The sequence below is a fragment of the Rissa tridactyla genome, chromosome 16 (genome assembly GCF_028500815.1).
Source record: "Rissa tridactyla isolate bRisTri1 chromosome 16, bRisTri1.patW.cur.20221130, whole genome shotgun sequence".
NCBI classification, from domain to species: Eukaryota; Metazoa; Chordata; class Aves; order Charadriiformes; family Laridae; genus Rissa; species Rissa tridactyla.
The window spans coordinates 6,832,280-6,846,460 of NC_071481.1; the positions used below are offsets into that span (position 1 = coordinate 6,832,280).

General features: G+C 49.2%; 1 protein-coding gene across 2 annotated transcripts; it reads right to left on the reverse strand.

The window, feature by feature from the left end:
- Window positions 1–319: 319 nt before the first annotated feature.
- On the reverse strand, window positions 320–12,594 carry LOC128918475 (C-factor-like). Of its 2 annotated transcripts, none has more exons than XM_054222706.1 (6): window positions 12,430–12,594; window positions 4,665–4,716; window positions 4,183–4,370; window positions 3,601–3,756; window positions 2,617–2,727; window positions 320–1,600 (listed from the first exon to the last, which is right to left on the reverse strand). In XM_054222706.1, the coding sequence occupies exons 1-6, from the start codon at window positions 12,568–12,570 to the stop codon at window positions 1,487–1,489; spliced, it is 762 nt and encodes a 253-aa protein (XP_054078681.1). In that variant the 5' UTR covers window positions 12,571–12,594; the 3' UTR covers window positions 320–1,486. The 2 variants fall into 2 exon arrangements, with proteins under 2 accessions (XP_054078681.1, XP_054078682.1); XM_054222707.1 differs by lacking the exon at window positions 12,430–12,594 and adding an exon at window positions 8,900–8,994.
- Between the last annotated feature and the right edge of the window lie 1,587 nt (window positions 12,595–14,181).

Here is a 14,181-nt window from a genome sequence, read left to right on the forward strand (position 1 = left end):
ACGACAAGGGGTAACGGTTTCAAACTGAAGGAGGGGAGATTTAGATTGGATATGAGGAAGAAATTCTTTGCTGTGAGGGCGGTGAGCCCCTGGCCCAGGTTGCCCAGAGAAGCTGTGGCTGCCCCATCCCTGGAGGGGTTCAAGGCCAGGTTGGACGGGGCTTGGAGCAACCTGGTCTGGTGGGAGGTGTCCCTGCCCAGGGCAGGGGGTGAGACTGGATGGTCTTTAAGGTCCCTTCCAACCCAAACCATTCTATGATTCTATGACTAAAAACAGGTCTGATGGCAGAACCGTGGCGTGGCAAGCAGTTGGAGAGACTTTATATCCCTGTCAGCGTGGGGATGGCGGGAGGCAGCTGGACACTTCTGCCTTACACCCCCTCAGCTGCATCCAAGGGCAGGTCCCACAGTGGCTGCTGCCCAGGAACCGCCACGCCTGTCTCTCCCACTTACCTGCCTGTTGTTTGTCTTTCCTTACTTGGTACAGGAACCCACCGCCTTGGCACAGCATGAAAGTGCCTAATCAGCTGGCATAAGGGAGGGATGTTGAAGCCAAACCCAGACTTCAAAGAACTTCTTGCTTTTATCCCTACCTCAGCCAGAACACAGAGATCTTTTCACCAGCTGCTTTTAGTATTTCAGACCAGAACAAGGGTCTGCCTCAGTTTTAGGTACACCCCACCATGTTAAACCCATCCAGTCCCAAGGAGACAGCGATGGTTAGAGTTTCTTCCTGCAAGGTAGAAGTACAGTCCTCCAGTCAGGGAAGAGAAACCTACAAAGAGAAATCTACATACAGAGAAATTAACTGAAGTAGTTTAGTAAACAGACTATTTGTTTAAACAAGACTTTATTGAAGACACTTTAGAAGTGTACCTACAAAACAACATTCCCGCCCCCATATTAGGATGTTAGTCATCCACTGGGAACAAAGCAAATGCCTGGTGTGTGTTGTCAACCTGGGGACACTCAGAGCTTGCTGAGGAACCTACAGAAGGACCAAATTCACATAATTTAGAGCTGGGCAATTTCAGCCTTGGCTCAGTTAGGACTGAAGGAAGCTGAAGAACCTTTTCCAGAGACACGTCTCCAGCAGACTGAACGCACTGGAAGCTGACAGCCTACACTAGCCTTACTCTGAAGTCACATCATTTACTTCTGCGGAGAGGGAGAGACCCACTTTGGTTTTGGAAGCGAAGAGGAACCAGCCCCTGGATTTAACTTGCAGGTTTTAATCTATTTTTCGATGGTTCTAGGAGATCCCCATCACTAAGAGCACAGTAGTATTTGCAGGAAGCATTATAACAGAGCAGTAACAATACCTAGTAAAAGAGTCAGCCACCCCACCTTCCAAATACACCTAGAGAGAGGCTGCATATCAGACTGGCTATTTCAACTAGCGTATAAGAAAACCCTAGAGACACAGACATTAGTGGCACAAGTTAAATAGCAAGTGGCATGCTGTTTCTGTAGTATATTCTGCACTTCTACCACGGCAGAGTTTCCCCTTGCCAGTCCAGGAAGGAACCATTTTCTTTTTCACCAAGACGGTCCAGAACGGAGAGAATTCCTGGGATAGCCTCTTGCACCTGCATGGGAGCCTAGAGCAAATCAAGTTTAGATTATTACGGGGAATATCCTACAGAGGAGAATGAAATGCATTTAAGGAGTTACTAGAATCAAGTGGGATGCATTTTCACGTTTCATAGTGTGCCTCTGCAGCACATGGAAGTGTATACTGTACAGTGGGTTCTTTCTCAAGGGCTGGTGTTGAGAGGTATTAGTTGTTTAGCTTAAATAAGTACGTTTTTTAATTAGAATAAATTACTTAGGGTTATAATATGGTGTGATTTATGCTGCTTGCCTAGCTTTACTTGGCATGAGTAGCTAGATTTGCTGAAGCCTTTAGGCCACAATAGAGTTAATTTTCTTAATAATTTTCCTAGCAGCTGATACAGTGCTGTGTTTAGTCTTTTAGTACGAGGAAAATGTCGATAGCACACTGATGTTTTGGTAGTGTTTTTCCTAAGACTGGGACTTTTCAGTTCCCCATGTTCTGCCAGTGAGTGCAGGTGCACAAGAAGCATAAACCAGAAGATAAGGAGGCAACAACTCTCAGCAGAGACTGCAAATCAACAAGATAAGAGCAGCCAACAGCCAGCCTGGACACAGGGAGAGAATCCAAGAAGGCGTTAGAAGACCCCACACCAAAAATCACCATTGGAATAAAAGATGTGTGAAAGGCATGTGGGGGGCAGGTGTAGAGATCACAAGGGTATAATTGCCCAGGGATTTCTTTGTTTAGTGTCCCTCTCTGGAGGCACCCAGCCCGGGCTGACCCTACTGCTGGACCTTTCAATTAAATTATCTATTTTTATAAAATCGTGCTGTGGGAAACCCCGGGTCAAGCCTGAAGGAGGAGGGAGTACACCTGAGAGTAAGCGTGTGTGAGAGGAGCTGAAAGGGGCACCCATCAGCTCCTGGGGGTCGCCCATTGTGAGAGGGCCCTGGTCCAACTCCTTGAATGGGGTGTGAATGGTCAGGCAGAGGCTTCTCCTTTAACAGTTGGGACAACAGGGGAGTCATACTTTCATGTTTTCAGAGATATGTCTCTTACCATGTTTCCACCCATGTCTGTCTGAAGCCAGCCTGGGTGCAAAGAAATGCAGAGAATTCCATCTGATTTCAAGTCTGCAGCAAGACACCTGGTGATCATGTTCAGTGCAGTCTACAAGAGTGGAAACCACCTATCAGTGTGCTAGTTTTACAAACCTTGAGCAAGACCATAAGCCAAGCTAATTGGACCTTCCTTCCACCATGCTGCCATCTGACAAATGAAAGGGCAGTGAGAGTATCACAGTAGCTTATCCAGACTTAGTGGGGGCTTCATTCTCAGAGATATCTGTTAAGAGAAGCGTTGTGAAAGCTCTATCACCATAAGCCTAGTGCCCAAAGATGAAACTAAGTTATGCTGGAAGATAAAATAGGATTTGAAACTCTTAAGGAGCTGTGGGGAAAATAATATTGACATAAGGACTCTGTTTTTCTGCCGTAATCACTACACAAACATTCAGGTTTTTTACTTCTGAACAGGGAAAACAAGCATATTAACAGCTTATGAGTAGGTGGTGTAGGAGAAACTGGATGCCTAATCCTGACTATTCGTACAAACTCAGTCTCTGGATGTGACAAAACGAAAAACTCCACCTCTCACTAACTAGCATTACCATGTACAGGTCAGCGCGCCTTTTGTTGAGTTTCATGCCTGCTATCTTGCTCGGCCTGGAGAGGAACACAGCTAATAGGGCACACCATTGACGGCATCGGTTCTTCCCCGAAAGCCAAGTCCCTCTGAAATGGATCTATATCGGAGTAGTGAGGGCGCACTTGTGAGCCTGTTCTTAAGAAGTCAGTGTGCGTGCTCCAGATGTACGGTTTTCACAGGTCCCATTTCCACCCACATGAAGAACAAGAACAGTTCCTTTGTCATCCTATCCAAGGAAGCGTCGCACACCTCAGATCATTGTCTTAAGCTCAGAGTGGTCTTTAACTAACAGGCCTGCCCTAACCCACTGAGCACAGCCCAGGGAAACCTACAAACCTTTGCTATCCTGTAGGGGTAGACCTTGAGGAACATCTCATTTGCCTGGACGAGTTGCATGGAGGCAGCAAGAGAAGACATATTGATAATAGCAGCTCTATGGCAGCCCATTCCTGTGCTCAGCTGGGCTGCCTTCCTCAGAAGGGGTAGAAACGCCTGTGAAAACAAGAGTTTGTTTTAATTTGTCAGCTTGCTCTTGGAAAATTCAAGGCAAGCTGGACTCTCAGGTTCTGCTCTATGAAGAATTGCAGTCGAGCACAGAATGGTGATGGCTCCCCAGACAAGCTGACCATAGGAAACCTTTCTATAACAGCCAGCTGTAAATAGCAAGGACCTTCAGTCTCTTCTGCCCACCTCCGAATCCAACCTGTCCACTCAAGTGACCTCATACCAGATGGATTGAAATAAAGAGAAAGATCCTTGATAAAATGGATCTCTTGCTGCTCTCTAGGCATGCAGTTTGATATCAGACCTGCATCTGTGCAGTTCCAAGGTGGCAAGTGCTTTGGTTACGCGTCCAGCTCACTAGTGGAGAAGCCTCTTATAGTACCATAGATGAACCACAGTCCTCCCAGTTCTTACCTTGGTGACCATCAACTGGGCAACTGTGTTGGTTTCATAAATGGTGAGCATTGTCTCTGCTGTGACTTCTTCCAAGGAAGCAAGCACATTGATGCCAGCATTGTTGATGAGGCAGTTCAGACCTTTGTCTCCCACAATTTCTTCCACTTCCTTGACTACTTTCTTGATGCTGTTTTCACAGACCACATCTGCACAGAGGAGCCAAGAATAGCTACAGTGAACAGTGAAATGTGGGGTTCAAATTTCATTTGTCACTGTACAACTGCCCGATAAACCAAAGCTACGGCATTAGGCTGAATGGGGACATTTAGGTAGCACACAGAGATAACAATGCCCAGAAGACTTTACATAGATTATGTTGTCCCACTGTTATCTTAAGACGAGGGTGATCGTTTTCAGCTGCTGGAGGTCATGTACAGCTACTGATCACCCAGGAGAGGAGTTTCTTAAGAAACATACTTCTGTATAAGCCCTTTACTCACCCAGTTGGAGGAGCTTGATATTGCTATATTGCTTGCTAAGCTGCTGGAGTTCCTAGGAAGAAGAAATTATTTGGGTTATCTTTTTTACATATATATATATATATGGCTATCACATTAAACAGTTTGAGGCAGTGATACTACTTTGCTTTCCTCAGCTTTCCTGAGAGCAAGATCGATTACTCCAAGAAACTGGACTCTTCACCTGCTTAGTCAAGATACCAGCACGCTAGATTACAGAGTTAGTTCTCAGTGTACAACTCAAGGGTGTCTTTGCAGTGTAACCAAAGGTCTTCGATCAAGTGGGTACTGTTGCTGGTTCCACAGCAGACCTGGTGCTCAGACTGCATTCCAAGCCAGCAATTCCCCACTTCTGTAAGAAAAACGCTATTCTCCTGAAGCTCAGCTAGTGCTAGACATCAGCTCGGGGCAACGGGAATGCTTAAGAAAAGCCATTTGGAATTACTGTTTGCAGAAAAAGTTTCCTAGCGAATTTCCCGTGGAAATTCTGTTTTCCCCAGCACTCTCATCAGCTTCAGTTCTTGTAACTGAGGATAAAGCACACACGAGATCAGTTACATACACAGCAACTGTCCACGAGAACAATTCTCTCTCTGCTAGATAGCTATAATTCAGTCATCTGTCTACTACCTCTCAGTAGAGGAATGAATAGTGTTCTTGGAGAAAATTAGTACTATACTGGTGTTGCTGCTGGACAAAGTATGTCCAAATTGGATTTATAGGCCCAGCTGGAATACTTAGGTTTCTGTGCCATGTAGCCAAGCGGGAAGTATGGCCAAACGTACCAGATGGATTACATACTCCCAGCTACGTTTCGGAGACTGAGCAAACCTGGCCAAACATTCCAGCTCAAGCAAATCCCTTTCTTTAGGAGCCCTTTGGGAATAAGGGTCAGGAGGGCCGATTTTGAAAGAGTACTTTTTTGCCACTTGGAGACACTTGGGGACTCCATGTCCTCTGTCAAGCTATAACGCGTTACATCTTTTATCTCAGTTCATACCCTGCAGGATTCTCTGCAGGCTTGTTTAGAAAATTTGTTTTCCCACTGAGGACAATCTACAACTGCAGTTAAAGCTATTAAGGGGAGGGGGAAGGAAGGGGAACGAGTCAAAAGCACAAAACCAGAAGACATTCCTTCCCTTGGATAGGGCTTGATGGGAGAGTTTTCAACAGATTAAAGGCCCAGAACACACTATCTTGTTTATTGATAGTCAAGCATGAAATAGTTCTGCCGTGTCAAGGCCTGCAATAATTATGTGACTTTGGACTGTCCACAGGACTCAGTTTGACAGTATCATTTACTTGATAATAAACTCCAGAAGTGCTCTGGCTTCTTGAGGTTTGTTCATTTATTTACAGTCAGATTGCTTTACTCTCTGACAGAGACAAGCTACTAACTTTTGCTAAAAGGCCAGGGATGTTTTGTATAGTGAGAGCAACTGAGAGGCTTCTGAAGTGAGTAAGCAATATGTTCAATTAAGAACTCCAAACACTGTAGCGTTAAGCGTTCTCCAGAACATAAACAGCATGGAATTACAATTGCTGCATGCAAATCACGTTTAAAATTCAATGGTTTTTCCATTTAGTTAATTACTTGGTTAACAAGTGACTCCCACTTCAGTGGTTTAAGTTTCTCAGAAGCAGCTTCCAGGCATAAAGCTAACTTAGACAGCTTTGGTCTTCAAGAATGTTACACCACCTGATATAAACATAAGCTGAAAAATCCAGTTAGGAAACCTAAAAATTGGAGAAAAGCCTATTCTTTTCCTTACTGTGACTAGAAGGAACATGCGGAGGGGAGTATTGAGACAAGTTGGTGGCAGCGCAATCAGGTGCGGCCATTTCGAGCCACCAGCCACGTGTGCTGCTTCTCCTCTTCCCCCACCCCAGGTCGTTTTGATCAGAGAGATCAAAAGCCTCCTGTGTCCAGAGAACTCTGAAAATATCACCGCAATACATGCGTATACTAGTTATGTTCTCCCCTCCGAAGGAATAAGCTTTCCTGAAACTCATTGTGGTCGTCTGTCAAGCGCCTTGCTCTCCCCCCATTACAGACAAAACAAAAAAACCCCCACCAAAACAAAAAAAATACCCCCAAAAAGCCAAACGAAAAAACCAAACCTGCAAGGTTTTTTTGCAGCAGGCTTGTGCTCACTTTTTTTTATGCCAACATAGTAGTGCAGAGGCACTGCACCCAGGACAAATGGGGTACGTCCCTGGGAAGGCAGGGTTTCGAGCAGGGTCTAAGAGAGACGGCGCAGCCCGTAAGGCAGCGCGGACACAAGAATAAGCGAGCGCGTTGGCACTGCTGTTTGAGCTGCAGCTTGTGTTTTAATGTCAGTTTGCGCAGTTTCATTTAAAGACGGTCGGTACAGCCAACAGATCCCAGGCTAAGTCATTTTTAGTCAGCGCACTGTGATAGCCAACTTAAAAACAAACAAGACAAACAAAAACGACAGAAAACCACAACACAACCCCTAATGCTGTGTTTAGCATAGTAGCACCAGAAGTGCTCTGCACCTGAATCGTTACCCCTGGGAATCAACTCTTAGGGATTCCAAGAAAACTTAAGCTCCGATTAGCATCTGTTGTTTCCTGCTTGCTGATTTTAATTACGATTAACAAAGAGTCAGTCTACTCCAATTTAAACAAGATCCTCTGGCACTCAAGGCTGCAGATACAGACTCATCAGTACACAGGATATTTATTGCTAGATTTCAACCGGGAATGTTATGTTGTCCTTGTCATTTAGCAAGATTTACTTCGCCTCCTTTATGAAAGCATTATTCATTTCAGTTACAACTCTTGGAAAGAACCTGGCCACACGGGGCCAGTTGGAAGCAATCAAGCCAAACTAACAGCCTGGAGGCGGCTTTGTCAGGCAAAGCGTACTCGGGTATCCTTTCACATTGTCCCGCTTGTGCTTGGGACGAAGTCAAAGATGTATCATATTTGCCCATGTCTGTCCGAGACAGGTTATTCACTGTGACAGCGTGCAGCCAACTTACTGTTTGACTGTGTAATGGCTTATGCCAAGCTGCTGCAGGGACTGCCCCAAAGCCACAGTCCTCGCTGACTCAAGAAGAGCCAGACCTTAATGCTGTAGGAAGTGCAAAATGCTTCCAGAAAAAAAAAAAAAACAAACCAAAAACAAAAAACAAACCCCACACAACAACAACAAACACTGCAATAACCCAAAATTAGAAAGACTTCAAGAATGCCCCCCTTGCCTGATATAGCACATATGTCTGGCTAGAGCACCGCTCCAGAGATTGCCCAGCTGCTCGTCCCAATAGCGGAGCACATGGCTAAAATATGTAGCAAAGAGAAAACAGAACCCCAGGCTGACAGAGACAGTGTGCAGGAGCACTTCAGCCAGAGCTCTGTGTCTGAGGAGGGAACAGACACAGCACTGTTAGAAATGCTATCTCCTACTTCAGAGGAAGGGAAACAGCACATTAAGCCCTGGAAGCTTTCCAAGGCCCAGCAGAGGACTCGTGAGCGGCGAGGAACTGAACGTTTTCTTGTTCACCTGGGAACACGCTTGGGCTTACGGGGCGAGCAGGGGGAACAAGAGATGCTCCTGTCCCGGGGTCCCACATTTGGCTCTCAGCAGAGCCAAGCTGGGGACAGGAAGCACCGTGAACAGATTTATACCATGTCCATCCGCATCCCTTCAGCTACCTCGCTTCTCCAGAGAGCCACCTCCTCCTTCCACACTTCAGCAGGCCAGAGGGGGGACTACGCCATCATTAGGGGTTGTCTTGGACCTTGGGTCAGCATTTTTTCGTTTTTATGGGGAAGTGGGATGGGGGAAGAAAGAGCAAAAAAGAAAAGCAGGAAAGAGGGGGGGGAGGTTTATGAGACGGGCTTAAGAGCCCATGCAGGCTGCCTAATAATAACTGTACTGTGGTTTTGTCCATCTGGAGTGCAAAGACGGGATGTCAGGATTATTTTGCAAGAGATTTGTAGCTGCTTCCACTCTCAGTGCTGGAGCGGCCCAAGCAAAGGCAGATCAGAATCAAAGTGTGGCTGAGGGAGTCTAGTATGGTACTTTTCAAGGAGGGGCAGCAGTTATCTAGATGCGCCTGCGGGCCTGCTGCATGTTATCGTGTGATCTAAAGCCCATTTGTTAGGCAAATGTTCTGTGGAGGCCACCTAGGAGCTCTTCAGCACAAGAACTCAAGTTATCACAACTTCTGCCAGCACAGACTCACATGCAAAAGCTTGCAGCTGTTCAGCATTATCCCAGGGTTTGCAAGTTACAGGAGACGTGCTGCTTTCTGTAGTAAAGCAGAGGAAAGCAGAGTCAGACTCTTCTCCAGCATCTCTTTCTAAAAATCAGGTCCTTAGGGGCTGGCTGTCCACTGTTTGGAGGACTCCAAAGCACGCGGTCGCCTGTGTAACAGCATACGCTCTGCCGAGAGAGTCTCTGGATAACTGTCTGCTGCCTGGGGGTTGCTGCTGACTATTGTCCCCAAGATGGGTGCCGGATTTGCCAGTAGCTAAGCTTATTTAATCACTTTTTTTTCGAAAAACTCAAGATGATTTTTAAAAGGCTTCTCATTTAACCTCTTGCCGTCCTTTTATCCCCCCTCCCTGCATTCTACAGCAGGAAAACGCTACTCTACCAAACCAGATGAGAGCAGAATTTGAGAGAGGCGTCCAAAGTTGCCATTCTCCGAATTCATCCTCTAATCCAGGAGAGGAATCGGGGGCAGGAGGGGGTGGGGGAGGGTGCAGCACACTCATATTAAGCGAGATTTTTTCAAATGGTCGCTTACCACAAAGCAAAGTGAGAAGAAACAAAATTAGACATCTAGAATCACTGTCATGAGAAAAAAAGCAAGCACTGAGAGCTCAGGTGTGCCCGAGAAAGAGCAAGTTGCTCAACTTCACAGCCCAGTCCGCACGGCCAACAAACGGGTCTCAGACGGGCGAAGCCCATTTCGCGTGCACTAGGACAAGTCTGCAGTGCAGGAACCCAAACTCTGGGGTTTCAAGATGTGACTGGCAAGTCAGTGAAGGCAAAGTTTTCTCTCTGGGAAAGAAAAAAAAAAAAAAAAAAAAAAACGAAAAAAGAAGAAAAGAAAGTCACCGAACCTTTGCCTTTCCTTACCATACCGCACTCTAGCCACCTTGCCAAGTTGGATCCAGGCTTTGAGACAGTCGGTTGTTGGTGGTGCCCAGACTCATTGCTGGAGGCTCAAGCAGGTCTGTGCTTGCCCTCCGCCAGCTAGAAGGACCAGCGGCATGGTGGAAACACACCTCAGAAGGTCAGACGGTTTTGTGCCAACTTTCTGCCTTGCAGATGGGACAGACGATACTGGTGAGACTACTACAGTACCTTTAGCAAAGATTCCCCTTCCTTGTGGGGTTTTCAGACCCATCTGTTAGAAATATGCTTTCAGCTGGCCGCAGAGGTTTCTACTGATGTTCTGCCAAAGCACAGCACATGGCCTAGAGGTCCTTACAAAGAACAAAAACCCACCCTCATCCACCAAGGACAAATATTGCCCCCCCTCGCAAAAAAAAAAAGGGCTCAGGATGCCCCCCATGTGGCCTGCAGAATCACCACTCGGGGTTACTGGAATGCGGCTCTTGGCCAGCTTCCTGCCTACATGAGACACCACTGCCAGCAGTCTGTCCAGACACCTACCGCGGCAAGCGAGGAGCGACCCAGACTCTCCCTAGGCACACTGCACTATTTGAGGGCAATTTCATCTTCCTTTTCACTCCAGAATTTGAAGTATTGGCAATGCAAAAAACCTCACAAGTTGTGTTAAGATATGCCCATGTAATGTTTCCTAGGAAGTTCTTCTTACTGAAGGAACCATTTCGCTTCTCCATGTAAAGTAAATCATCTAAGAGCATCATAATGAGAAATCATTGCTGAGCACAAGGGCCGGTTGGTGAGAAAGAGACCCTCCCTCAGCTCCGGCGAAAGCAGCTTTAGAACAAACAACTAAGCAGAGAGATTTCTATCTAACAACAGGTCATGTGTCTCTGCTGGTTTCCCGTACCACGACAGCACCACACTGTTGTGCAATCCCTAATAGGAAATACGTCTGGGACAAACGCCAGGCCTTGTAACAGGAGTTAAAAGCGAACAGAGTGGCAGCGAATACCTGTTCGGGAGCTCATGTCGTGCAGAAGGGGGGCTGTGGGGGAGGAAGCTGCAGGAACCAGTGGCTCTGAAAGGCAGGCTGTGCACCAGATTCCAGTCCTGCCGGACCATTTCTCAGCCATTCGGTTCAGAAATATCCTAAATGTGTCTTTGTGCTGGAGAGATTGTCACAAAATTAAGACCTTTTCCTTCAGTTCCGTAAGCACCCGTACGGCAGCACAGCGCTACTGGAGAAGCGAGTGGTGCGAGCGAAGGTGTTCCCTGACCAGCCACCACCGTCCTTGAAGGGGAGCCCCAGCACCATCTTTTAAAGTTTTTGTGTAGCTAAGCAGTATCACCGTAAGGTAACAGACGTATAAGAGACATATAAGCTCTATTTTACCTCTGCATGTGCCAGGGAATTTACCTTTCGCTAAGGCAGCCTTGTGCCGTGCTTGAAATAGGGGAGAGGCAGAAGCAGAGCTTTTGGTATCAATTCTCCTACCGAACGCCTGCAGCAATGCACAGAGGTTTGAGACAGTCACAGAGCAGAGAACTCAGATTCTCGCAGCTCTGGAACACCAGGGTTTTCCTAGGAAAGGAAGAAGGTGATACCTGTGTGAGTTGCTGCGCTGCCCTTGCAGCATCTGCCTTACTGAGGAGGGTCAAGATCAGATGAGAGATGCAACAGAAGACACCAGTGGCCACAAAGTGAGCAGGCTGATAGCCCTCATTATCAATTTGCCTCCCAAATGGTCAGGGAGTGCCCTCAATTTGTCTGACAGTCATTTATAACAGTCTAGGGATGGGGAAGGAGTCCAAACACGTTACTGCTATGCTGCAGCAGCAGGAATGCTGGCTGAAAGGGTCTCTGCCCAGCCAAGAAGGGCACTAAGAGAAGCGTGTAATTCGTCATTCATTTAGGCCTTCTCACTTGTTGCAAGTCCACCGGAGAAAGGGAAGAGACAGACACACAGCTCCTTCTGGGGACACTGACACACCGCGTAGAAGAGACAAGGAAAGCTGTAAGGGGTTTCACTGGGAAGGTTTCTGGGGGATGGAATATTGCTGCAGGGCTCCGGGTCTGTGCAAAACTGGAGAAAGCCAGGAGATACTTATCTCCATCTGCAAATCCAGTGAGAAACTCGGGGGCTGGAGGAGGCGGCTGGCAGGAGAGCTTGAGATGCTGCAGCCGTCCAGCCTCCCCGCTCTTCTCCTCTGGGAACGCACAGGAGTACCCCAACGGCCATGTCCCGCTCTCATTCCACCTCCAGCCCCGGAGACTTCCACACCACCGGCTCTACCCGACCCCGGCCCGGAGCCGAGTCCCAGCTCCCGCCCCGGGCGCCCGCTGCCGGACACCGGCGCCCGCTCGGCAGGGATGCCCGACCCGTTCCGCGCTTCCAGAACCGCCTTCCCCTTCCCCTCCCCGCTAGCCCACCCCCCCGCCCCAGGGCCAGCACTGCCGGGACGTGCCCTCGGGGCTGCACCTCCAGCCAGGCTCCACCGGGAGAGCTCCGGCAGCGCAGCCCAACCGGCACCGGGGGGTCCAGCACAGGCAGAGCCGGGGGGAGGCGCGGCGGTCCGCCGGGCTGGCAGCATCCCCTCCCGGGGAGCCCCGGCTCCCCCTCCCCGGTTTACCTGCGCCTTCTCGGGGTATCGGCAGGTCGCAAAGACGAAATCCGGGGAGGGGTTGGCGGCTGCGAGCCCCCGCACCAGCCCCAGCCCGATGCCCCGGCTGCAGCCGGTGATGAGCACGGAGCGGCAGCGCGGCTGGGCCATGCTGGCTCGGCTCGGCTCGGCTCGACACGGCACGGCACGGCTCGGCTCGGTTCTCTCTGCTCCCGCCGCCGTTCTTAACCTGCGCAGCGCGGAGCCGGCACCGCCGCCCCGATCCCGCCCCCGCCGCCCCGCCCGGCCCGGCCCGGCCCGGAGCCTCCCCCGCTCCCTCCCGGCCGCCCTTCGCCTCCCGCAGCCCCCGGGGCTTCGGCTCCTGCCCCCTCACGGCGGGTCCCGGGGCGGGGGGGGACCGGCGGCTGCAGCCCCCGGAGGAAGCGGGTGGTCCGGGCTTTGGGCGAGTCTGGCTCTGGGCTCTGAGCTTTGGGCTCTGGGAGGGTGCCGAGAGCCGCCCAGCCAGCCCTCAGCGGCGGGGGATGTTTCCCCGAGTTTTCCCTCCATCGTCCGTCCCCCCCCCCCACACTCAGCCAACAATTGGTTTTGCAGCAGGGGAAGATGAGTCCGTTTGCAGCAGGGGAAGAGGAACCTGTTCTTCCCTCTCTCACAAAGATGAGAACCTCACTCGCTCCTGTACAGTTACCCAAATGCCCCATTTCTCAAACTTCCGCAGGGGAAAACCAGACCCTTCCTCATCATTATGGCTGCAGCTCTGCCAGGCATCACCTGCCGGCTCCGTCATCCTCATCCGTTCAGACCGACATAACTGCACAAGGGTGAAATTGCTACCCCCGACATCTCGGAGTGGGTAGAAAAACAGAGAAAAGATGTAAGTCCTCTAACGGGGCAATGAAGCAGAGACAGGAACTGAATCCACGTTTCTGGACCCCCCCATGTCAGCGCCGGCAGCACAGGTCAGGCGGCCTCTTTCAGCTGTTACGAGCATTATTTTACTACTCATTCTGCGTTGTGGGTGACCTGTTCCTGGAATTCACTACGGGTTTTCTCGCCTTCCTCACACCTCTTACCCGCCGTGCTCATTCATGCTCTCCCAGGCTGTTATTGATCTGCACAGTCATGCACAGAAGTTGATATACATGGGTACAAAGGCTTTGATTACATCTGTTAGCAATATTGCTCTTTATTGCCTTTTTTTAAAAGATCAGTAAGCTTTTAAAACATTATTTTCATCCTGATATAGGTCAAGAATCACCTCTCCCCTTGGACTTGGGAAACTAAACCACAAAGAGATTTGGTAATTTGTTCAGATTCTGTGGAGAAGCCCAGAACAGCTGATGAGTGTTTCCCAATTCCCTTGTGTTGGTTTATTTCTAAACGTGGTCTCTTTATTTCTAAACAACTGCAGTAGCTCCAAATAATGTACAGGATTTGAATATTTGAAAATGTCTATTACTGCTGCGTAGCTCAAAAGAAGGGCTGAGATTCACATGTCACACTTCCAGGATGCGATGAAGATTGGAGTACTGTGTCCAGCTCTGGAGCCCCCAGCACAAGGAGGACATGGACCTGTTGGAGCGGGGCCAGAGGAGGCCATGAAGATGATCCAAGGGCTGGAGCCCCTCTGCTGTGAGAACAGGCTGAGAGAGCTGGGGGGGTTCAGCCTGGAGAAGAGAAGGCTCCGGGGAGACCTTCCAGCCCCTTCCAGTCCCTGAAGGGTGCCAACAGGAAAGCTGGGGAGGGGCTGTTTGCAAGGGCACG